At 46.2% G+C, this 26404-nt stretch overlaps 1 protein-coding gene across 5 annotated transcripts in view; it reads left to right on the top strand.

The window, feature by feature from the left end:
* Window positions 1-18892, top strand: part of PAQR8 (progestin and adipoQ receptor family member 8) — a 43190-nt gene extending 24298 nt beyond the window's left edge. For 2 of the 5 annotated variants that reach the window (XM_077315976.1, XM_077315977.1), the window contains exon 2: window positions 17426-18892. In XM_077315976.1, coding sequence (XP_077172091.1) covers window positions 17695-18780 — 1086 coding nt within the window. In that variant the 5' untranslated portion in view covers window positions 17426-17694 and the 3' untranslated portion in view covers window positions 18781-18892. Of the gene's footprint in view, window positions 1-12391; window positions 12440-13082; window positions 13387-17425 lie in introns of those variants that run through there. The other 3 variants (XM_077315979.1, XM_077315978.1, XM_077315980.1) reach the window with 3 other exon arrangements.
* The last annotated feature ends 7512 nt before the right edge of the window (window positions 18893-26404 follow it).

A 26404-nucleotide genomic window follows, 5' to 3' on the forward strand; every position in this document is an offset into this window, starting at 1 on the left:
AAACTGTAGCAATTTCAATTTGTAACCATTGTGCTATTTTGGATGAATGCGGGACGGCCCTCAGAAATACTAACCAAGGTTTGTTGATGCCCCCGAATCGCTATCGAGGTTGCCAATAGCAGTTGACTCACAGGGCTCTGTGCCTGGCAGCTGAGTTTCTGTGGACAACAGCAGACAATAGTGAAAAAGGAGCAAGCATACATCCTGAACTACACAGCATGCTCCCAAAGTAGTACCCTGAGGAAGTGCAGAAGGCCTATAGTTGAGGCATGCTGCAAATCTTCCGGGGTTGTTAGTTAAACATTACCTTTTAAAATCAAAGCTACCATAGCAAACAAGAGCCTCTTGTGGCGCAGATTGGTAAGGCAGCCATCTGAAAGCTTTGCCCATGAGGCTGGGAGTTCAATCCCAGCAGCCGGCTCAAGGTTGACTCAGCCTTCCATCCTTCCGAGGTCGGTAAAATGAGTACCCAGCTTGCTGGGGGGTAAACGGTCATGACTGGGGAAGGCACTGGCAAACCACCCCGTATTGAGTCTGCCATGAAAACGCTGGAGGGCGTCACCCCAAGGGTCAGACATGACTCGGTGCTTGCACAGGGGATACCTTTACCTTTACCTTACCATAGCAAACAAAACAGTCTACATACGGCCTAGCATATTAAGCGTTGCAACAAATACATGCGAAAACGATTCCTAAATGTCAGGCCACTTAGAACACACATTTGTACAAAGGTAAAAGTGCTTACTGGAGGCAAGGGGTGTCTGCTGCAGCACGTTGGTTTCCTTGCCAGGGACGATGGCAAGCAGGTCCAACGTGATGAGGATCTGGGGAGGAGGCCGAATGGTCCTCCCCGACGAGGTAACCTCTCCTGAGTCTTCTGCAACGGCTGGTCCCTCCACCGGAGCAGTCGGCCTCTGGATGACCTTGAGGCTCCTTTCCACGCATTTTGGCTGGCTGTCTCTGTCCCCCTCTCTGTAAATTTCACGCTGTTGCTCGAAATATGGGCAGGTCACTCTTGCGTTCCCGGACTTTTGGTTGTGGGACACGGCCCTCATATATTCGGCCCTCATTGTCTTCGTTTTGGATCGGCATTCAAGGCCGGTCCTGTGGTGGCCCAGGGCTCTCATCCGCATGGCCACCTGTTCGAACACCTCCCAATTCCGATGCGAGGATTGGAAGGCGTCCTGAATTTTTTCTTCGGCTAATATCATCATCAGGTTCCGTATCTCAGCGTCCTTCCATGTAGGTCCCTTCTGGTTGCCTGGACGGACGACGACTGGGAAGCGGAGTCCATACTGCCTTCACGAGTGGCTAAGCAAAATGGAGGTGCGAGGTGCAGGGTGCCACAGGTCATATACTTTCCCGCACACAAAGACAAAAGGACTAGTCGGCCCCTGATTGGAGGGGGGGGCAGTCGGGGAAACGTACATTGGCCACATGAGATCACATGTCACGTTCAAAACTCCTCGCGCGGGAACCGGAGCTGTCTCTAATGGCCAGCTTGGCGCTCTTATTGTTTGACTTCTCGCATGCGCAGATTCGTTTACACGTGAGAAGAGCAGTATGGACATGCAGCAGGAGCCATTTTACTGAAATGTCTGCCATTACACAAATGCACGCCGGTGTCCACCCAGAGCAACCAGTACCACAATACATGACACTTTCCCAATCATATTTGCCTGCCAAAGCAAAATTCTACAAAACAAGAATATGACATGGGATTGGCGATAACGCATTGCTACGCAGCGATATATTTTTTTAAAGATGCTCCGGTGACTCCGCCGGATGGAGGTCTAGCCGATGGTGGAAGGGGTTCTAAGTTGTCTGCACAACCGCAGCACAACCACACACGCACAACCACAGCACAGAAACTGCCCCTCATCATATTACATTGCATCATATATATTGCACCCCCCAAAGCAAAACAAGATTGTAGACTGCGGTCAGCGATTATTCGTTGCTACGCTTAGAGAAAAGTTTTTAAAAATGCTCCATGAATGGTGACTCCGCTAACCGAAGGTCTGGCCGATGGTGGACGGGGTTTTAAGCTGTGGGCATATTTTGGGGCCGTGACGGTATGTGCTACTGTGCTTTTGAAATACTATTGTGCTTTTCGGGCACAATTTACGAAAGCGATCGTGCTGGAAAGCCAGGCGCTGTCTCGTTTATTCGTTGATCTCCGCTCAGTCCGAGAAAAAAAAATGGCGAACAGTTCGCCGGAAGTTTGGAGAACAGGGCCAGGGGGAGGGACTTTGTTGGAACCGCAACAATGTTAACGTACAGGTCTTTTTTGCTAGTGTTGCAGATTGGTTGCAAGAGTATAGCGCTTTTCGGAGGGTGAATCCACTTTTGCCGATTTCCGTAGAAGCCAACGAATCGCTTTTTGCGGGACTGTTTCAGGAGTGTGGCAGATTGTGTGCGACGTTGTGCGTAACTGCAAATTAATAACGATTACAATTTGCAACTATTGTGCAATTTTGAACTAGTGCGGAATGGCCCTGAAAGTTTGCAACTGTTTCCCTGCTAAAAACCCTGCAAGCTGTCTGCAAAAGGAAGTTCTGGCAAATGGATTATTGAGTACTTCTTTTAAACAAGGATAAAGCAGTTTGCCTGATATGTCTTGAAACTGTCTCAGTATTAAAGAAGCACAATATTAAAAGGCACTTTCAATCCTGTCACAAGAGCCATTCAATATATCAAGGAGATATGCAAGTGAGCAAGATACACTGTCTTAAAAATAAATGTTTTTGCAGCAAAATAATTTTAGAAAGCATGTTGACGAGAACCTGCTCAACTAGTAATTTTTATCAGGGTGATAGATTCCAACTTCAGAATTACAGAAGAGTTGTGTGCACTGGAAAGTTTAAAAGGCACCACAAATGCAGAAAACATATTTTTGAAAGTGTGTGAATCAGTAGAAAATCTTGGTCTGAGTTTTGATAAATTGAAAAGCATCACAGCTGATGGTGCAAGAAATATGGTGGGAAATAAAACTGGTGTAGTTGAAAAGATCTGTGAAGACATGGAAATTAAATTGTATACTTCCCATGCAATTTCACTGCATCATCCATCAGCATGCCTCATAGAAATATAGAATCATAGGCCATCTAGTCCAATCCCCTGCTCAACGCAGGATCAGCCCAAAGCATCCTAAAGCCTCGTATGGTAAGGTTCTTCAGTAGAAAAGTATGATTCATATTGTTGTATCCAGCATTAACTACATCAGGCTCATTGTGAGTTTCAAAATTTTATCTCAGAGATAGATGCAGAATAATGGGATGTATTGTAGCATGCAGAAGTCAGGTGGCTTAGCAAAGTCCTCAAGTGTTTTTTCAGTCTTCATCATGAAATTGATTTCTTTCTTAAGGAGAAAGGAAAAGGCCAAGAAGCACTTTCTGACCCTGAATGGATTTTTGATTTGGCTTTGTTAACGGATATCATGGAGCATCTTAACACACTGAATCTAAGGTTGAAGGGCAAAGGAAAGCTTGTGTGTGACATATATACTGAATTGAAAGCTTTTGAATCAAAGCTAAACATTTTTGTGAAGCAAGTTAGTGAAGGTAACCTTTCAAATTTCTCATGCGGCCACGGACTAAAATTTTAGAAGGATGGGAATTTACAGTGTTAGATACATCGAAGATACAGTGTTGACAGATACATCAAAGCACTGAATACATCAAAGTAGAATTTCAGAACAGATTCACTGATTGGCATAAGCTTGGAAAGGAAATCAGGGTCCATTTGAAGTAGCACCAGAAGATGTAACTTTTTTCATATGGAACTAATTGATTTGCAAACCAGTGATCATCTCACAAACATTTACAAAGAAAATAGTCTGTTAGATTTGTATTCAGGTCTACCTGATATATTAATCAATCTAAGGAAATTTTCTGCAGGCATGTTCATAGTCTTTGGCACCACATATATCTGTTAACAAGTCTTTTCCAAGATGAACACTGTGAAATCGAAGCACAGGTCAAGGTTGTAGATGAACATTTACATGCCATTTTAAGTGTCTGTCACAAACCTTGACTTGGACATCAATGCTTTGGCTAACAGAAAACAGTCACAATAATAACACTGACTAGATAAATAAAAGTATTCCACAGTAAAATATTGTTCCAAAATGGATTGCATTAAAGTTAACATTTCTTCATTTACCTTTGAATGATTACGTTTGATCTAAATAAGTAGGTTAATAATATTGTGACATTTTGGTTTAGGATGTGGCCCTTTTTAGGCACTGGGCACGCTATGGTGGCCCCATGTGCGAAAAGGTTGGGGACCCCTGCCCTAGCTCAAATGACTAGAAAGCAAGTGGCCAGTCTTGGGAGGTAACCTCAGACACTGGAGGCAGCAACTGACTAGGGCAGAGTCTGCACTTACTTTGTTTATTCCATTGTCAATCCTGTTGAATTCAGATCGCTTTGAACTTCCTCCCCCCCTCCCCATTGAAACAGGAAAGTCTTCTGCACTTGGTTAGGGTAGTTCAGAAGGTGGGGGGAGCCAAGCCTCTTTCTTTCTTTTCTTGAAGGGGGGGGGGGAGAGGAGCCAGGCAGGGAGCCTCTTTCTTTTCTTGGAGGGGAGGGGGAGAGGATCGAAAAAGGCAGAGGAGGGAGGAAAAATCCAGGACCGACAGAAGTTGAGAGAAATTAGGGGCTTCTCCTTTAAGGCAAGCATGTCACATGACCAGGTGTAGCCTATCAGAGGTTCTCTACCACAGAGCTTTCTTTCCCAATCTGGATATTGAGGATTAACAGCACTCTTAGATATCGCACAATAAAGGTAGGGTCACTCTAGATCAATCCTTCTTGCTGCAGAAGAAAAATTTAAATTGCCCAGAATCCAGACGGAAATCACATTCTGTGTAGAGGGCAGGGACTGAATCGATCCATGCAGTTTACACCCAGGATTTCCAGGGGCAGAGAAGTCTCTGAACTCTGCAAAGCTTGGTTACCTTTTCCATCGCTCACAGACCTCAAATAAACTATGCTTAGTATACAAGCGTGTGCAGATTAACTGACATTATTTGTGTAAATATCAGAATTATCTTTGGGGTCAAATTTGACTTTTTTAAAGCTAAGCCCTGGGTGTTGTGCATTGATTCTGAAAGGCAGCAGCTGGGAAAGGGTTGCTATAAATTTCCACGGTTCTCTGTGGCTGCAAGTCTAAGCATTCTCTGTGGCTGCAACTCTAAGCATACAACGATATAGGCTAAGGTAAAGGTAAAGGTATCCCCTGTGCAGGCACCGAGTCATGTCTGATCCTTGGGGTGACGCCCTATAGCGTTTTCTTGGCAGACTCTATATGGGGTGGTTTGCCAGTGCCTTCCCCAGTCATTACCGTTTACCCCCCAGCAAGCTGGGTACATTTTACCGACCTTGGAAGGATGGAAGGCTGAGTCAACCTTGAGCCGGCTGCTGGGATTGAACTCCCAGCCTCATGGGCAAAGCTTTCAGATGGCTGCCTTACCACTCTGTGCCACAAGAGGCTCCTGATATAGGCTAGATATCAGGAAAAAAATTTTCACAGTCAGTAGTTCAGCAGTGGAATAGGCTGCCTAAGGAGGTGGTGAGCTCCCCTCACGGGCAGTCTTCAAGCAAAGGTTGGATACACATTTTTCTTGGATGCTTTAGGATGTTTTGGGCTGATCCTGCGTTGAGCAGGGGGTTCAACTAGATGGCCTGTATGGCCCCTTCCAACTCAATGATTCTGTGATTCTTTATTATAATAAAATCAGAGTCCAGTAGCACCTTTAAGACCAACAAAGATTTATTCAGGGTGTGAGCTTTAGAGTCTGACAAAGAGTGCTTGCACTCGAAACCTCACACCCTGAAAAAATCTTTGTTGGTCTTAAAGGTGCTCCTGGACTCTGATTTTATTGTGCTACTTCAGACCAACATGGTGACCCATTTGAATAATTCTTTATTATGCACAGCACCTCAGTCCCTGACATATCCCCCCCGCTTCTGAGTTTCCACATAAGTATCTTGCGAAGGCTGTTTGTTACTTGGGAGTAGTCCAAGAAGCTTGTGAGTGCTGCCCTAAGCAAAGTTCACACCCTTCCACTTCCATTGTGGGTTTAGGAGGGTGTAAACTTTGTTTAGGATAGGCACGTCAACTGTCTGCAGTAGAGTCAGAAAGCTGAAATAGAGGCATCATTTACTGAATCCAGTTCTTGGACGGCATGCAATGCCCACACTGAAAGGAGAGGTCGGAGCCATGTGGCTGGGGGGGACGGGGGACGGGACATGACCTTAGATTTTTCCTTCTGTAATGTTAATTGTTCGTCACTTGGTCCCTAATCAGTGCACAATTGTTGAATATTGGCAGTGGTGTCCTACTTGCTAACGTCATGGAATCTGCTTAAAAGAAGAATGTTGCCAGCGTGTTGATTTTTCTGCGGTTTCCCAAAGGGGTTCCTTATCATTTTGATATCAAGATATCTCCTATGAAGGGTTGGCACAGGTTTAACCACTTTTAACAAGACTATTTTCTTACCACAGAAGTAGTTCTTGAAATTTCCACAGCCAAATTGGATTAAGGCACTTGTTAAAAGTCCTGGGCTAGCTTGCTGCTTCTGTTTCTTTCTGTTTCTTTTTTTTTAAACACACACACTTAAGCAGTTGTTTAAGCACAGCTTATGCAGCAACTGCGAGTTCACAAAGTTGATAAAGTAAAATCCTACCCATTCTTGGGGATTCTGTTCTGAGGGGTTGGTCATTGGGAAATCCACCTTGCTTCTGTGAAGACCAAAGGTGAATCTAGCACCACAATGACTTTTGAAACTCAGGCTTGTGGATATAAAACAGTTTCTTCACATCCTTAAGATCCTCAAGATAAATATAAAAGCAGCTGGGGAGGAAATTTGGAGGTGGTGGGAATGATTGACTCTGGTTAACGTGGTGTAGAATTCTGGAGGTTTCCTTGATCTTCTGTCAAGAACCAAAACTAGATTCTTGCTCACTGAGAATTGATTTGTTTTCCAAGGTTATTAAACTGAAGTCCTTGATTTGGGCTTCCAAAAATGTGTGTCTCTCAACAAACGCAAAGGTATTATCTTGCCCATTGAGCATCTTTTTTTTTTTTTTTTGCATAGCACATGCTCTCTCTCTGCGATGCCTGGCAATATGGATTCTGGAAAGGGGTCTGATAAAATGGGCATTCAGGTAGGCAGGTAGGTAAACTAGAGAAACCAACCCCCATTATGAACTAGGGATCCTCTGGAATTACACCTCATCTCTGGACTACTGCTGTATGTAAAGCAGGCGGCAGCAGAGCGGCGGACCCTGACGGGAATGGCGGCACCACGCAAGCTCCGCCCCGGAGCCCAGACGCCTTAGCGGGGGCCTCCTGAGCCCGGCCTGCCGGCAGGGCTGCCTCCTGGGCTGCTGCGCAGAGCGCGGCAAAAAATAATTAAAAAATGACAATTAAAAAAAAATTGAAACACCGTGGGACATTTGGAAAACGCTGCGGGACACAGGGCAAATGCCCCAAAATGCGGGATGTCTGGCCACCTTATCCTTGCCCCTCTATTCAATAAGAGGAATGAGATTGAGTCCACACAGTAGCAACCTCGACAACCTCTCTATCCATGTTAACCTGCCACCCAGACACTATCCTTTGGCTACTGCCATCTCTAGATGTGCCTAAACCCTTTGATCTGTGGGAAAAAACAGATGTAAAATAGGCACTAAGCCTTTCTGCTTTCTCTGCATCTTCCGTTAGAGTTTGTCCATCCGCACCCAACAGTGGGCCTATTGCCTCCTTTATTTTACGTTTGCTCCTCACATAACTGAAAAATCTTTTCTTGTTACAATGGGCTTCCCTGGCCAATCTTAGCTCACTCTCAGCTTTGGCCTTTCTGATGATTGATCTACAGTGCCTAGTAACCTGTAGGTACTCTTCTTTAGAGCTCTGTCTTTCCTTTCATTTCCTGAACATTTTTCTTTTCTTTCTTAGTTCCTCTTGAAGTTATCTGTTCATCCAAAAAGGCTTCTTAGAGCTCCTGCAATGTTTTCGTCTTTCTGGGATAGTCATTGATTGAGCATGCAATAGCTCTTGTTTGAGAAGCGCCCACCCTTCACATGCTCCCTTCTGTTCCAGCATTCTCGTCCATGGTATGACACTCATCATCTCTCTGAGTTTCTTAAAGTTTGCCCTACGAAAATCCAACATCCGCGTCTGGCTACAAGCTTCCTTGGCTTCCCATCTCAAAAGGAATTCTATGAGGACATGGTTACTTCCCCCTAGGGTCCCCACCTCCTTCACCTCATCCACCAACCCTTGCCTGTTGGTCAGTATTAAGTCCAGTATGGCTGAACCTCTTGTGGGTTCATCTACCATTTGATAAATGAAATTGTCAGCCAGGCAGGTCAGAAACCTGGAAAAGAAGGTCCAGACTGTGGTGACAGTTCTGTAACCCTTGGTGATTCCAAAAAGGCCGCAGACGCAAATGTAATTGTCAGCCAGGCAGGTCAGAAAGTTGCATGACTGAGGACGCTACGCAGTTTGTTTCCCAGCACACATCTGGGAAATTGAAGTCACTCATGATGACAAGGTCCTGCCGCTTGGATATTTTCTCAAGCTGCTCACAAAGTGCAGCATCCACATCCTCTCGTTGGTCAGGCGGTCGGTAGCAGACACCAACCACCACACTGTTTGTTTTCCCCTCTCTTATTTTCACCCAGATGCTTTCCACTGTAGATATGCTCTCCTTCACTAGAATTTCCTGACAGTTAAGCCCTTTCCTCACATACAGTGCCACTCCTCCACCTCTTCGATCTATTCTGTTTTTTTAACAGTTCATATCTATCCACCATTAGATTCCAGTCATGAGAATCATTCCACCAAGTTTCTGTGATGCCTACTAGATCATACCTTTCCATCAGCATGAGAAGTTCCAGCTCTTCCTTTTTATTGCCCATGCTTCAGGCGTTAGTATAAAGACATCTGAATCCTTTTACTTTTGGTTCCCTATGAGCTGGCCTTGCTGGTTGGGCTGCCCCCGATCGTTCTCCTTCCTTACACTCCCTATGTTGATCGTCTCCTTCCCCTAGTGGCTTCAGTTTAAAGCTCTCCTGATGAATCTCCCCAGGTTCCTGCCAAACACATTCTTCCCCAGCTTCGATAAGTGCAGTCCATCAGGTGCTAGTAGGCCTTCCTCAAGAAAGCCTATCCCATGGTCCCAGAAACCAAATCTCTCATGCCGGCACCAACTACACAGCCAGTGATTCACCTCCATTATCTTCCTCTCCCGACGCATTCCTCTTCCCTTGACAGGCAAGACTGAAGAGAATACCACTTGTGCCCCCATTTGCTTGAGCTTCCTCCCCAGATCTTGATAGTCTTTTTTAATAGGAGCGATGGTATTCAGGGACATGTCATTCGTTCCCACATGGACCATCACAAATGGGTAGTGATCCATAGATTTGAGGAGTTTGGGCACCTGTTCTGTAACGTCTTTAATTTTCGCCCCTGGCAAGCAACACACCTCTCGGTTTAGGGGGTCGGACCCAGCCACATGACATTCCATTCCTCTTAGCAGGGAGTCTCCAATTACCAGTACTCTCCTTTTTTTTTATTCTCAACTCCATTTCCTTCTATCCCGTGGCCTCTTCACTTTGTCTTAGACTTTGTTTTGGGACCTCTTCCCTTGTTGACCCTTGCACCTCCTCTGCAAGGGCCTGAAATCTATTCTGGAGCTCCAAAGGCCCCAAGAACCGTCGCGCTCTACGCCGTTGAGTCTTTTCCCGAACTGTCTGCAGACGCTCCGTAGTGACATCAATCTCCTTATCCTCTTCAGGACTGGTTGTATCCTCTTTATTCCGAGTTGCACGGCTGTGGTCTATAAACTCCTCCCCTTTCTTACTTTGGGTCAGAGTAATTATGCTGTCTTCTAATCCCCTAATCCTTTCCTCCAAAAGTCTTACCAACTTACACTTGGGGCAGATGTAGTCCATCTTCTGGGAGGAAGGCAATCATGTCACATCACTGCAGATGATGGGATGAGTGTCCTGGAGGTCCATTGCAAATTCTAGGCAGTGCAAGTACTAGGGAAATATAATCTACTGATTCTAATTACTCAGCCAAGAACCCCAGGCTAAGAGCCACAGGCCAAGAGCCCTTTCTCTCTCGCCCTTCGGCTCGCGCCTCTGGCGAGGAGCAGCCCTTTTTAATCCTCCCAGCAATCACCCAGCAATCACCTCACCCAGTCAGCACAATAGCCTCACCTGGTCAGCAGAAACACTCCCCAGTAGCTCTCTCCACGTGCTCTCAGTTGTCTGAGCTCTGCCTCTGGCGAGGAGCAGCCCTTTTTAATCCTCCCAGCAATCACCCAGCAATCACCTCACCCAGTCAGCACAATAGCCTCACCTGGTCAGCAGAAACACTCCCCAGTAGCTCTCTACACGTGCTCTCAGTTGTCTGAGCTCTGCCTCTGGCGAGGAGCAGCCCTTTTTAATCCTCCCAGCAATCACCCAGCAATCACCTCACCCAGGCAGAACAATAGCCTCACCTGGTCAGCAGAAACACTCCCCAGTAGCTCTCTCCATGTGCTCTCAGTTGTCTAAGCTTTACCCATGTCCTTCTGTGATTAGTTGCAAGCAGGGTCGCAGCATGAAATGCATTGCACTTTTGTGAGTTGTCTACAACAGATCAGCAGTTTCTACTACAGTAGGTCAGCAGCTTTTGATTGGGTCCACATGTGGAAAGATGCTGCTAGATCTGTGCTGTGGACATGCCTCCAAATAAGGGGAGACACATCTGGGACTGTGAGGGGAGGGGAAAGAATTATGTTCGTACTCCAGATACTATACTACGTAAATTGTATCTCGCACCCCTTCAGGCTCCATCCCCTGCCAGTAGCCATAGGGAACCTAGCAAGCCTAAGGTAGATCAGGTTATTTTGTCACCCAGTGCAAGACATTTCTTTATGCATTGTTTACTTAAAACATTTTATTAGCTGCCTTTCTTCCTCACAGGGTGGTTTACAATACACTTTAAAAACATAAAAACCCAGAATCTAAAAACACAACTCAGGACTACTAGTAAACATAAACAAAAACTGTTCTTAAAACCACCATCAACTGGCTTCTAAAGTGAGGGGACCAGGTACACCTCCCTGGGAAGACAGGCCCAGTTGGGAAATATCTTGAGATTTGGCGGGGCAGAGCCTGGGGTGGGAAGGGACTTGTGATGTAAGTGCCATAGAGTCCACCTTCCAGAGTGGCCATTTTTCTAATAGCAGGAGATCTCCAGGCCCCATCCTTATTGTGGGGCTGCTACTGAAAAGGCCCTTTCTGTATGCATGAAGGAATGAATTGACGAGTTTCCTAAAGGTTTTGAGAAGGCCAGCATAGTGAATTTACGTGTAGAAGGCTATTGTATGGCGAAGAGAGAGTGAATTTTAACAGACCCACTATAAGTTCCTACTACTTGCCCTCTTTTACTGTACCCAGGCTTCAGGCCTGTACTGTTCGTTTACCAGCATGGTTAGAGATAAAGTGGAAGCCAGTTAACAGTCTGCCTGTAAGAAAGCATAATAAAATCAGAGTCCAGGAGCACCTTTAAGACCAACAAAGATTTATTCAGAGCATGAGCTTTCGAGTGCAAGGACTCTTCCTCATACTGCGATCTTCTTACATGACAGGGAATATATAGCAAAAATCAATTCTGTTGCATCAGTAGACTGTGTCACAACCAAATACAGCCAATGATAATCCTTTGTCAAAACAGCCAAACAATCCCCTAGAATTCAGTGTAATTTCTGCGCAGATGTGTAACCAGCAGCTGCCACTGTGGAGTGAGGTCTCTAGCCCTAAGCTCCGTGCTTTTGCATGTGTGTGCGAGCTACTATTGATGTGTAAAGTTATACCAATTTCGAACAATACCCCCTCAGGGTAGCAGCAGCTCTGAGTTCGATCTGAGATTCAAATACTTTTAAACTGTGGATGAACTCTGTTTGCCTCAAATGACTTTTAAGCTGGGCAGATTGAGGTAGGTCGCCCGGTTGGCCTGAAGCAGCATAACAAAATGTGAGTCCAGCGGCACCTTTACGGCCAACCAAGTTTTATTCAAGGTGCACGCACATGAAACCTTATACTTTTAAGAAAATTTGGTTGGTCTTAAAGGTGCCTCTGGACTCAAACTTTTATCTCAGTTACCAGTAAAGTTAGATTAATTGCTTTTTAAAACAGGTTAAAGAGTTGAGATAAAATTTCTCTCAGATGCCCCTGCTGACCGGCTGATTTGCACTTGCACTGCTTATATCATATTTAGTCATGAAGCAATCAGTTATCTAGATAATACCACATGATTGTGATAAGAGTAGATTTAGAGAAAGATAAGACATTTTTTTCTATAAAAGCGCACTCCTGTGGCAGGCAAACCAGATTTCTCTGGATGAAAGGAGAAGGAGAAGAGGCGAGATTTCTTGGTGGGTAATTTGAGCTTTTTGATCATTCCTAAAAGCCATGAGACAAATAGTTCATTTGCTTTTAGACCTATTACCTGGCTGCACTATGGTTAAACAACTACAGGATGTTCATTTCCCCCGCCCCATTCTTTTGTATTCAAAATTAAAGGTAGTTAATCGCTCTTTGATAGATAAATCCAGGTGAATGTTGGTAATAGGCAGTCGGGGATGGGGTTTGTGGGACCAGGAGGTTTCAGCTGATGTCACAATGATACGCTCCCATCAATTGCAGTGTGACACAGGCATGATGTGGGAATGTAAGTGCGACACTCTGGTTTTCAGGCAAAAACTCTATGGTAGAATTAGCTTCTACCATAGAATTGTTGCCCAAAGACCAGAGCTTTGCACCAAAGACCTTAGGTCATGTCTGGGTCTCGTTGAAGTCTCCTAGGTATGGGCTTCTTTCTTTTGGGGGTACAATCCCCCCTCACCAGCCAGCTGACCAGCAGCGAAGAGGTGGGGCCTGCCTCCATCAAGGGGTCTGGAACACCATTAGCTAGGAGTAGCTGCGGTTAATATGACCTTCTACTCTGTCCAAGAGACAAGTATTTGCTTGTATGAAGTTTGTCTGCAACACTAATAATTTGTCCCTTGACAAAGCCAGCAGGTGACTTATATGAAGTAAGAATTAAAAAACATCTGAAACTGAAGAAAGACGACTCTATTTGGATTTATTATTGCCATATTGGTGTCCGTCCCAGTGCATCTGTACTATTCCATCAAGGGGTCTGGCAACCCTAGTTGCTAAACATCTTTACAGAAGGCAAAGGCTTTACAAATGTTTGCTTCAAGTCCTTTAATTGGATGCAGGAAGGAATATCTCATTATGTCAGGATTTGGGGGAGCTCTGGAATGGTACTCTGGCTGGTACTCTGTATCGATGAATGCCATCACAAAACAAGACCTAAGTAAGTCTGCTTTGTTTGATTTTGCTTTGTGACTAGCACTCTGTTGATGACACTTTACTAAACCTATGTTAAGTTCTTGTCTCAATTGGCTTCTAGCTGTATGAACCTACAAGCAGAGTATGGCAAGCCCTAGTTTGGGAAAATCGCAACATGAAGAAAATATGGCTTGCACGTCTGTTCCTTTACAGCAGCCTTTCTCAACTTTTTTACTGTTGAGAAACCTTTGAAACATTCTTCAGGATTAGAGAAACCTCCGACGTGGCACGATCACACAACATATAGCTGTGTACATACTCACCTAGGGCCCCTCTTCCCACCCTGTCCAGGCCCATCACTGGCCATTTTGGGAGGACGGGATGGGTCATATCACTCAATAAATGTTGAGCAATTTTTTTAAATATATAAAAATTAACTCCCATCCATTCAGGAAACCGTTCCAGGGTCTTCAAAAAACCCAGGGTTTCATGAAACCCTGGTTGAGAAAGTTTCCTTTTCAGTGTACATAGCTATTGTATACCCCAGGGCTTCCCAGTCTTTTTTCAAGCTGGCTATACCTTCCCTCCTTAGGGATGAACTATGCTGAGAGAGAGAGAGAGAGAGAGAGAGAGAGAGAGAGAATATACTGGCAGGGGGGAGTGAGATAATAAAACTATCACTGTCAGTGAAACTATATCATTTTAATCTATATTAACCTGAGGGATCGCCTCTCTGCTTGCATCCCCCAAAGAGCCTTATGCTCTAGCACTTCCAACTTCCTGGTGATCCCTGGCCCCAGGGAAGCTCGCATGGCCTCAACCAAGGCCAGAGCTTTCTCCATCCTGGCTCCCACCTAGTGGAACGAGCTCCCAGAGAAGATCTGAACAGTTCCACAGGGCCTGCAAAAGGAAGCTCCTCCACCAGGCATTTGGTTGTGCCATCACAGCCCAAGTGATGTGTGCCATCACTTCCCAAGGGTCCTCCTCCTGAACCCCCTCCTATGGCACCCATTGCAGTTCCGCCCAACCCACTGGGCTATCAGTATGAGTTACTTTAATGTTTAACTTTTTCTACAGTTCCATGTTGCTTTCATTCATTATTGTTAATCTAAGTTATCTGTATGGTTTCTGTTCTGTTTCATGCGAACCGCCCTGAGCTTTTGGGGAGGGTGGTTATACAAATATAATAAGTAAATAAATAAAATATATGTCTGTTCAAATCTCAGGAGCCTGGCAGGGAGTCCCTCCTGGCTCCACCCATTTTTCAAAAAAACAATTTGTGGGCACCAGGAGAAGTGTTATTGGGTGCAAGGTCACCCACAGACAGTACATTGGGGGGCCATGTGCCAAATCCTTCAGCCTAGCACTAGTTAGTTGGGTTTGTTGAGTACCAGCAGAACAAAACTTTCATACACACCAAGTAACACACGTTCGGTGTACTTTGACTGTGTGGAATGGCAAAATCTACTTCCAAACGTTCGCTGAAGTGGATTGAGACGGCATCATTTAGCACGCGTGAAGGAACCTGAGGTTTCATCTCTTAAGACTAACTGTCAAAACCATGCCTGCTTTTGTCATTTCACCATTTGGCATTTTTCATTGTTCTCTGATCTCTGTCGCTGTAATTTCTTAGTTTAGAAACTATGTTTAGGCGTGATCTAGAGCACTAGTTGTGGGGAGAGGTCTCTGCTCTGCCCCATCACCATGCCAGCGTTATCTCACACAAGCTGCTGAAATGCAGTTGTGTCTCCTGGACAAACAAGAAAAATGAGAACTGGGACTCTTCATGCCCAAAAGGGCTGGGGGGGGGGGAGCCGGGGGACTGAGGGGTTAAAACGGAGCAGATGTGATCTCATGTCAGTCTTAGCAAGAATTGTAGGGCTACTAGCATGGTTGTACTTTGCAATAAAGAAACCTTCCTTTGAATGGATTTTCTGATTGAATCCTCACACTAACCAAGTTATATCCAATATGTTAGCTTCTGTGTGCCTTGAATACAACTTTGTTGGTCTTAAAGGTACCCCTGGGCACAAACTTATTTCTGAGTAGAAACACATAGGCTTCTGTGGGCGCACCTATGGATTATTCCTTCTGCTCAAGCCTAGCCTTCACGTGTTAACATAGTGGTTCTCAACCTTCCTGATGCCAAGACCCTTTAATACAGTTCCTCATGTGGTGGTGACGCCCAGCCATAAAATTATGCAAGTGCTCTTTCACAGAAATTAAACCGAAGCTGACCAATGGTGTGAAGATCCATTGTTCATGATTGTATATAAATTGTTTTTTTCGGGGGGGTTCTCAGTTCAGCTCTGTCTCTTGTCCCACCATGTTGATCTTGCTCTTTTTCACTGCTCTAGACAGACAAACGCTCTATCTTGATCCACCCTAGCCAAGCTGCTCGCCCTGCCATGGCCCCTGTTGCATAGGACAGATGATTGACCACTGTTCCTTGGCCAGTGCAAAGATGGGTAAAGTAGGGTTGCCGACCACCAGCTGGCACCTGGTGATCTCCTGTTATTATAATTCATCTCCAGGTGACCCTGGTCAGTTCTTCTGTAGAAAATGGATACTGTGGAGGATGGACTCTATGGAAGTATATCTTGATGAGGTCCCTTCCCTCCACAAGCCTTGCCCTTCCCAGGCTCAGAGCTAGGAAACGTATGGAGAGTCCCCATCATGCTCCATTATTTGAAAAAAAAAACAGTGTGTGTTTGTGTGTGTGTGCATATGTGTACAATAGTACACTAAATTGTAAACCAAGAATTATGAGTCCAGTTTATTATCCAACCCTTGGAAAGCTAAATGAACAAATTCTCAGTAACGCATGCTGAGTAAAGTTTCAGCACAAACAAAGCTTCTTTCATTGCTTTCTTTAGCAGCATTAGCAAAATATCAGGACATAAGCTCTCAATGGAACCTGGCTCACAGTAGCTTGCACCTCACTTCTTAACTAAGCACTGCAGAAGGTATTCTTGTGTCTACTGATCCTCTATGTTGAATCCTGGTCAGCAGGCATTACTGAGAATTTTTCTTTTGACTTTCCAAGGGTTGGATAATAAATGGGATTCATTGTATTGTTGTGTATGTATTCATGCACACTTTTTTTTTGCTGTTATTTTGTTTGCGTGCTACTGTTGTATGAGGATACTATTATTTTCTGGGGTAGGTGCGACACAGACTGTAGAAAACGCACAAGGAAAGAGATCTGATTTGCACCATTGGCATTTGCTTGCCTCTTTTCAAAATAGGGTGCCCCAGTTTCGGAGACATGGCAACGCTTACCCAAAATACTAATATAAAAGTGAGTCCTCCAGTTTTACTGAGCGTATTGGGGATCCTGGCATCTGCGATTGGCATGCTAAATTAGCGAGCCATTTGTGGAAAGAAATCAGCGTTACTGAGCAAGAAAATAAAGACATAGAACTGCAAAAAAAGCTTCAGGAGGCCAGCCTTGAGGGAACTGTTTTGTCATAGACAATAGGTGCTGAATTAATAGAGTGTCAGGAGAAAAGAAATCTGATCTGAGTCTCTAATTGAGAGAAATTTGAGCTCTTGCGGTTCTCTCGGAGACCCTTTCAGTAGCAGGTGAAATAGAAAGTAGCAGCTCTTCACTAGCTTCTAAGCATCAGAATCTGAAAAGAGAATGCTTCTCAGAGGAGATGGCCAAGGGTGTGAAAGGTCAGCCCAAGGGGGGGGGGCACTGTTACCCAGGAAGACCAGTATAAAATGGGCTTTTCTTATCTTCAGAACTTATATGAAGATGGATTTTCTGTGGGACGGAGCACTTTGGTGAAATTCCTGGAGGTTTGTGGGAGGAATATAGGGAGGGCAGACTTTGAGGTAGGGAGGGACCTTAGTGGAGTATAATGCTATGGAGTCCTCCCTCCAAAGCTGCCATTTTCTCCAGGGGAATTTTATATTCTCCAGGGGAATCTTTATATTCAGGCGATCCCTTATAATTCCTAAAGAACTCCAGGCCCTACTTGGCAATTGGCAGCCTTTACCCAAGAGTATGATGGAAGATGCTAACATTCTCTCTCTCTCTCTCTCTCTCTCTCTCTTAGCGTATCTCATCACTAAGGAGGAAAGGAGTAATGGTCTGATCTCACCAGATCTTGGAACTAAGTAGGGTCAGTATTTGAATGGAAGACCATCAAGGAAGGCTTTGCAGAGGAAGGCCATGGCGAACCACCTCTGCTTCTCACTTCCTTTGAATGAAAAGCCCTTGTGGGGTTTGCCATAAGTCGACCGCAACCTGACAGCACTTCACAGACACAGAGATTCCCTTGCTGACAGGTTTTTTGTTTGTTTGTTTGTTTTGCCTCAGGGATCTATGCAACTTTGCTATATGCTTAATATAATGACGGCCATCCTGGAACGGATCAGCACCCTGTCCCTCAGCGGGCAGCAATTCTGCCGTCTTCCGAAGCTGCTGAAGGGAGGCTTCCCCAAAATGCCCTGCACGGTCAAAGAATCAGACGTGCCCCAGCTCTTCCGGGAGCCATACATCCAAGCTGGCTACCGCCCCACGGGTCAGGAGTGGCGCTATTACTTCCTCAGTCTTTTTCAGAAACACAATGAGGTGGTCAATGTCTGGACCCACTTGTTGGCCGCTTTGGCTGTGCTTCTGAGGTTTAACGCTTTTGCTGAAGCTGAGGAGCTGTCCTTGGAGGTCAACTCCTTGCCTCTCTTCGTCTTTGTCCTTTCCTCAGTGACTTATCTGACATGCAGCCTCTTGGCTCACCTCCTGCAGTCCAAGTCGGAGTTGTCGCACTACACTTTCTACTTCGTAGACTATGTCGGGGTCAGCATATATCAATATGGAAGCGCCCTGGCCCATTTCTACTACAGCGCCGAACAAGCGTGGTACGACAAATTCTGGCTGTTCTTCCTGCCGGCAGCTGCATTCTGCGGGTGGCTGTCATGCACTGGCTGCTGCTATGCCAAATACCGCTACCGACGCCCTTACCCCATCATGAGAAAGGTCTGCCAGGTGATCCCAGCAGGGCTGGCATTCATCTTGGACATCAGTCCTGTGGCACACCGTGTGGTCACGTGCCACCTCGAAGGGTGCGAGGAAGCAGCTGCCTGGTACCACACCTTCCAGATACTTTTCTTCCTCATCAGCGCTTACTTCTTCTCGTGCCCTGTCCCAGAGAAGTATTTCCCAGGCGCCTGTGATATCGTCGGCCATGCCCACCAGATTTTCCACACCTTCCTGGCCATCTGTACGCTCTCGCAACAGGAGGCCATCTTCCTGGATTATAAAAACAGGCAAGATATTTTCCTGAGGCGGCACAGCCCCCTTGCTGTTGTCTTGTCCTGTGGCTCCTTCTTGGGCCTTGTGGCCTGCAGCGCTGCCACTGCCCACCTCTTGCAGCGCAGGATTAAGGTGGAATTGGCCAGGAAGGAAAACTGAGGCGAGTTCCCATTGGCTTAAATGAAACCAGCAAAAATGACTTGCCTCTAAATACTGTAATATAAGTACATCTAATAGTGTGATTTGCCTCAGTAAATTATAACCAAGGAAACGTAGCAATCTGGAACTACTTATAAGCTGCCTTATGTCTTAAACATTTTTTTTAACTTAGTGTCTGCCTGTTGCTGGGCCAAGGGCATTTAAGACACCTCACTGCAGATGTTGTTTTAAACAGACTTTTCCAAGTTGTCTTGCTCTCAATAACCTGGTGGATCACAGCTGAAAAAAAAGAATCAATTGAGGGATAATCTGAAGAGGAGGGGAAAGAAGGACCATCGAATCACAAAAGACCGAGTTTTCACCAGGGTGGTAGTTCTATAAGAACTTCATAATAATAAAGCCAGTTTGGTGTAGTGGTTAGGAGTGTGGACTTCTAATCTGGCTTGCCAGGTTCGATTCTGCGCTCCCCCACATGCAACCAGCTGGGTGACCTTGGGCTCGCCACGGCACTGATAAAACTGTTCTGACCGGGCAGTGATATCAGCGCTCTCTCAGCCTCACCCACCCCACAGGGTGTCTGTTGTGGGGAGAGGAATGGGAAGGCGACTGTAAGCCGCTTTGAGCCTCCTTCGGGTAGGGAAAAGCGGCATATAAAAACCAACTCTTCTTCTTCTTCTTCTTCTTCTTCTTCTTCTTCTTCTTCTTCTTATCCCGACTGCTGTTGGGGATTCATACAAATCAATGCTCCATAGAAAATTAGCACATTTGAGAGAAGAATTCTAGCCTAACTTTCTATGTATCTATGCACTGGGTGGTGGTGGTGGGTGATGGTGTTGGTGAGGAAGTATTTGGTCCTATGAGCCACTACCTGAAATTTGAAGGTGCTCAAGTTGGGCATATGTTTACCACCTCAGTGAGAACGAGGCCACCAATATGGTGGAGATGGACATAATTCATGGAATGTCAAGGGGAACTGATTCGATCCATGTAATTTTAGAAGAAGAAGAAGAAGAAGAGTTGGTTCTTATATGCCGCTTTTCCCTACCCGAAGGAGGCTCAAAGCGGCTTACAGTCGCCTTCCCATTCCTCTCCCCACAACAGACACCCTGTGGGGTGGGTGAGGCTGAGAGAGCCCTGATATCACTGCCCGGTCAGAACAGTTTTATCAGTGCCGTGGCGAGCCCAAGGTCACCCAGCTGGCTGCATGTGGGGGAGCGCAGAATCGAACCCGGCATGCCAGATTAGAAGTCTGCACTCCTAACCACTACACCAAACTGGCTTAGCTGCTTGTGGCCCTGATTGTGCTACTACCGAATTCAGCCACAGTCTCCCACTGTGATTGAACGGAGGGTTGCCAACCTCCTGGTGGTTTGGAGGGGAGGGGGTCTGGCAATCTCCTGGTTAGGGCTTCAAACCTCCAGATGGTTGGTTTCCTGCCATTAGAGCTGTTCTGCAGGTGACATAGGTGAAAAATGGTGACCTGGAGAAAAATGGGCCCTTTGGAAGGTGGATTCTGTGGCATTATATCTAGGGTTGTGCACAGTGGCGTCTGAATCGGTCATTTGAGGCCAATTTGGATGCCGCCGTGCACAACCCCAAATCCCATTGAAGTCCCTCCCCTCACCAAACCCCACCCTCCTCAAGCTCCATTCCCAAAATCTCCAGGTATTTCTAAACTTGGCACTGACAACCTGGAATTATAACCGATCACCCGGATACAGAAGCAATTTCTCCTGTAGAAAATGGCTTCTTTGGAGAATTAACTTTATGGCATTATACCTTCCTAAGGCACCTTCCCTCCCCAAATCTCTCTCCAGAGGAGACATCCCCAAACATTTAAGAATCTCCCAACCTGGAGTTGGCAATCCTAACTGGACCTTTTCTGAATTCTAAAGTTCAGGAGTAAATATTTCATGTCTCGTTGGTAGTTTGGATGAAATGTTATATAAAATTTGGTCTCAGTAATCCGTTCGGGACTGATTCAAGCATTTGTGAATCCTCCTTGTTCCCAATGCTCTTCCACTGGTGGAAGTGTGCCATTACAATGCTTCTGTCCAGTAAGAAATGATGACCTAGTAGGTCCAAATAATATTTTCCCTCTTCTATGGGCGCTTTTTGGGGTCTAATTAAAGTCAGTAAATAATGTCTAGGCATCAGCAATCTGTATTTCTCACTCCACTTCCTGACATGGCTCAAGAGAAAGTCTTCTCTGGGTTATACCCTCCTGTTTTGTGTGTGTATGTGTGTGCTGTTTTTGAGGTGCTCTGGATAAGGTACACATTTCTCTTGTGCTGCCTTGAAAGTATTTGGAAATGGAAAAGCAGAAAGAGTGAGAGGGGAAAATTTCAAAACTACAGATTTGGCGGGAGGGGGTTAAGTGGATGGGAGGGAAGGCCAGGATTTTAGCTTGTGGTCTAGGCATCTTGCTGGGGTGCTCTACACTCAAGGTGACCTACTGATATTATAAATGCTCCAAGAATTCATGCACATTAATAACTGACATCATCCGGTTACTTGATTTTTCCTGACCCCTTTCATTAAGAAGGTCCACGAATTGCTGTTTTTCTTCCAGAACAGTAGTGCCTTATATTTCCAAGAGAAACTGATTTGGGGTGGCTTTGTTTCTTTATTTGTCCCATTTTTGCATAGCTGTTAAGTGTGTGTGCTGGGCCAAATCCAATTTCAGAGTTGTGTAGTTTGTCTTGGATTTTCTCTCAACGTCTAGGACAGGGGCCATCAACTCCTGGTCCGTGACCTGATGCCGGGCCAAGAGAGCCTCGGAAGCGGGCCGCAGCTCCCTCTCCCCGCCTCCCCCTGCAGCGAGAAGCTCGCGGCCCGGCAAGCTTCTTGCTGCGGGGGGGGGGGGGGAGGGAAGCTTGACCGCCGGCATGCTGGCACTGCATGTGTGCATATGCGAACCCGCTGTGCATGCATGTTTGTGCATGGTGGGAGCACAAATGCGCATGTGCGGCAGTTTTGCGCATGTACGCTTGTGTGAAACTGCCACACGTGCATGTTTGCGCCACCACCATGCTCAAATGCGCATGTGCGGCAGGTCTGCGCGTACGTGTTTACGTGGGGGGCTGGGTCGCCCTCTCCCCCCACCCCTTGGCAACAGGCCGCAACCTTAAAAATGTTGCTGACCGCTTCTGTAGATCATGAGCTCCTAGCTCACTGCCTTGCCGATGCCGGGATATGGGGAACAGCTCTCAAATGGCTGATCTCTTTCCACGTTCAGAGTGTTGAAACAGGAGAGAGAGTATCCAACCATTATCAGCTCACATGTGGAGTCCCACAGGGAGCAGTCGTCTCTCCTATTCTATTTAACATCTTCATGCGCCCTCTTGCTCAGCTGGTATGGAGGTTTGGGCTGGGTTGCCACCAATATGCAGATTGCAGCTCTTCCTCCTGATGGATGACCGCCCTGATTCCCCACCAGAAATCTTAGCCAGATGACTGGAAGAAGTGACAAAATGGCTCAAGCAGAGTCGTCTGAAGCTTAACCCTTCAAAGATGGAGGTCCTGTGGCTGGGTAAGAAGGGACCAAGCGAGGAAGCACGCCTACCCAACCTGGACGGAGTGCGTCTAACAGTAGCCCATTCTGCCAGAAACCTGGGGGTGGTTCTTGACGCCTCCCTCTCTATGGAGGCACAGGTCACAAGAGTAGCGTGGCTGGCCTTCTACCACCTATGCCAAGCCAAACTACTAGCGCCCTACTTGGCACCAGAACACCTAGCAACAGTGATCCACGCGACAGTCACCTCTAAACTGGACTTCTGCAACTTGCTGTACGCAGGCCTGCCCTTAGCCTTGACCCGGAAACTGCAATTGGTGCAGAACGCAGCCACCAGGATTCTCACCGACACACCATGGAAATCTCATATCCGGCCTATACTTCAACAACTCAACTGGCTCCCAATTGAATTCCAGATCAGGTTAAAGGCTTTGGTTCTTACCTTCAAGGCTATACGTTGTCTGGGCCCAGTGTACCTGAGAGACCATCTCTCTGCCTGTACCCCCAAAAGAGCATTACACTCCGCCACTGCAAACTGGCTGGTGATCCCTAGCCCCAAACGAGCATGTCGGTCCTCAATGAGGGCCAGAGCTTTTTCCGACCTGTCCCCCACCTGGTGGAATGAGCTCCCTGAAGAGATCAGGGCCCTGCCCGAACTTCCACAGTTCCGCAGGGCCTGCAAAAGGGAGCTCCTCCACCAGGCATTTGCCTGAGACCGACCACAGGTCCCCCCCCACCTCTGAAATCCCCTCCATGGCCTGAAGCAGCCTGACCTCTCTAGGGGGTTTAACTAAGTTTCTGTTCTTGTTATGTTATTATTGTTGGGAACACTGAAGTTGTGTTGTTTAGAATCATAGAATCATAGAATCATAGAGTTGGAAGGGGCCATACATCTAGTCCAACCCCCTGCTCAACGCAGGATTAGCCCTAAGCATCCTAAAGCATCCAAGAAAAGTGTGTATCCAACCTTTGCTTGAAGACTTCCAGTGAGAGGGAGCTCACCACCTCCTTAGGCAGCCTATTCCACTGCTGAACTACTCTGACTGTGAAACACTTTTTCCTGATATCTAGCCTATATCGTTGTACTTGAAGTTTAAACCCATTACTGCGTGTCCTCTCCTCTGCAGCCAGCAGAAACAGCATCCTGCTCTGCTCCAAGTGACAACCTTTCAAATACTTAAAGAGGGCTATCATGTCCCCTCTCAACCTCCTTTTCTCCAGGCTGAACATTCCCAAGTCCCTCAACCTATCTTCATAGGGTTTGGTCCCTTGGCCCCAGATCATCTTCGTCACTCTCCTCTGTACCCTTTCAATTTTATCGACGTCCTTCTTGAAGTGAGGCCTCCAGAACTGCACATACTCCAGGTGTGGTCTGACCAGTGCCGTATACAATGGGACTATGACATCTTGTGATTTTGATGTGATGCCTCTGTTGATACAGCCCAAAATGGCATTTGCCTTTTTTACCGCTGCATCACACTGCCTGCTCATGTTTAGTTTACAATCCACAAGTACCCCAAGGTCTCGTTTACACACAGCGCTACCTATCCCCCATCCAGTAAGCATGCTTTTCATTTTTCTGACCCAGATGCAGAACTTTACACTTATCTTTATTAAATTGCATCTTGTTCTCATTTGCCCATTTTTCCATTGTGTTCAGATCTTGTTGAACTCTGTCTCTATCTTCCGGAGTATTTGCCAGTCCTCCCAATTTGGTGTCATCTGCAAACTTGATGAGAAGTCCCTCCACCCCCTCATCTAGATCATTAATAAATATGTTAAAAAGTACCGGGCCGAGCACCGAGCCCTGAGGTACCCCGCTACTCACCTCTCTCCAGTCTGATGAAACACCATTGACAACAACTCTTTGAGTGCGGTTCTCTAACCAATTCCCTATCCACCTAACTATCTGAAAATCCAGATTGCAGTCCTTCAACTTATCCATCAGAACATCATGGGGAACCTTGTCAAAAGCTTTACTAAAATCCAAGTAAATGACATCAACCGAATTCCCCCGATCCAGCAAACCTGTTACTTGGTCAGAAAAGGAAACTAGGTTGGTCTGGCAGGACCTGTTGGAGACAAATCCACGCTGACTTCCTTGGATCACCAAATTGTCCTCCAGATGTTTGCAGATCGCTCCCTTTAATATCTGCTCCATTATCTTCCCCACAACAGATGTCAGACTCACTGGTCTGTAGTTTCCTGGGTCATCCTTCCTCCCTTTTTTGAAGATCGGAATAACGTTTGCTCTTTTCCAGTCCTCCGGGACATCTACAGTCCTTAAAGAGGTCCCGAAGATGATGGACAAGGGCTGTGCAAGTTCTCTGGAAAGTTCTTTGAGTACTCTTGGGTGCATTTCATCTGGACCAGGGGATTTGAACTCATCCAGTGCAGCTAAATGCTTCTCGACAACCTCTCTATCCATGTTAACGTGCCACCCAGACACTATCCTTTGGCTACGGCCATCTCTAGATGTGCCTAAACCCTTTGACCTGTGGGAAAAAACAGATGTAAAATAGGCACTAAGCCTTTCTGCTTTCTCTGCATCTTTCGTTAGAGTTTGTCGATCCGCACCCAACCGTGGGCCTATTGCCTCCTTTACTTTACGTTTGCTCCTCACATAACTGAAAAATCTTTTCTTGTTACAATGGGCTTCCCTGGCCAGTCTTAGCTCACTCTCAGCTTTGGCCTTTCTGATGATTGATCTACAGTGCCTAGTAACCTGTAGGTACTCTTCTTTAGAGCTCTGTCCTTCCCTCCATTTCCTGAACATTTTCCTTTTCTTTCTTAGTTCCTCTTGAAGTTCTCTGTTCATCCAAATAGGATTCTTAGAGCTCCTGCAGTGTTTTCGTCTTTCTGGGATAGTCATTGATTGAGCATGCAATAGCTCTTGTTTGAGTAGCGCCCACCCTTCACATGATCCCTTCCCTTCCAGCATTCTCGTCCATGGTATGACACTCATCATGTCTCTGAGTTTATTAAAGTTTGCCCTATGGAAATGCAACATCCGCGTCTGGCTACAAGCTTCCTTGCCTCCCCATCTCAAAAGGAATTCTATGAGGACATGGTCACTTCCCCCTAGGGTCCCCACCTCCTTCACCTCATCCACCAACTCTTGCCTGTTGGTCAGTATTAGTCCAGTATGGCTGAACCTCTTGTGGGTTCATCTACCATCTGATAAATGAAATTGTCAGCCAGGCAGGTCAGAAAGTTGCATGACTGAGGACGCTTTGCAGAGTTTGTTTCCCAGCACACATCTGGGAAATTGAAGTCACCCATGATGACAAGGTCCTGCCACTTGGATATTTTCTCAAGCTGCTCACAAAGTGCAGCATCCACATCCTCTCGTTGGTCAGGCGGTCGGTAGCAGACACCAACCACCACACTGTTTGCTTTCCCCTCGCTTATTTTCACCCAGATGCTTTCCACTGTAGATATGCTCTCCTTCACTAGAATTTCCTGACAGGTAAGCCCTTTCCGCACATACAGTGCCACTCCTCCACCTCTTCGATCTATTCTGTTTTTTCTGAACAATTCATATCCATCCACCATTACATTCCAGTCATGAGAATTATTCCACCACGTTTCTGTGATGCCTACTAGATCATACCTTTCCATCAGCATGAGAAGTTCCAGCTCTTCCTTTTTATTGCCCATGCTTCGGGCGTTAGTATAAAGACATCTGAATCCTTTTACTTTTGGTTCCCTATGAGCTGGCCTTGCTGGTTGGGCTGCCTCCGATCGTTTTCCTTCCATACACTCCCTATGTTGATCGTCTCCTTCCCCTAGTGGCTTTAGTTTAAAGCTCTCCTGATGAATCTCCCCAGGTTCCTGCCAAACACATTCTTCCCCAGTTTCGATAAGTGCAGTTCATCAGGTGCTAGTAGGCCTTCCTCAAGAAAGCCTATCCCATGGTCCCAGAAACTAAATCTTTCCTGCCGGCACCAACTACGCAGCCAGTGATTCACCTCCATTATCTTCCTCTCCCGACGCATTCCTCTTCCCTTGACAGGCAAGATTGAAGAGAATACCACTTGTGCCCCCATTTGCTTGAGCTTCCTCCCAAGATCTTGATAGTCTTTTTTAATAGGAGCGATGGTATTCAGG

This window comes from Paroedura picta, chromosome 1 (assembly GCF_049243985.1).
Source record: "Paroedura picta isolate Pp20150507F chromosome 1, Ppicta_v3.0, whole genome shotgun sequence".
Lineage (NCBI taxonomy): Eukaryota > Metazoa > Chordata > Lepidosauria > Squamata > Gekkonidae > Paroedura > Paroedura picta.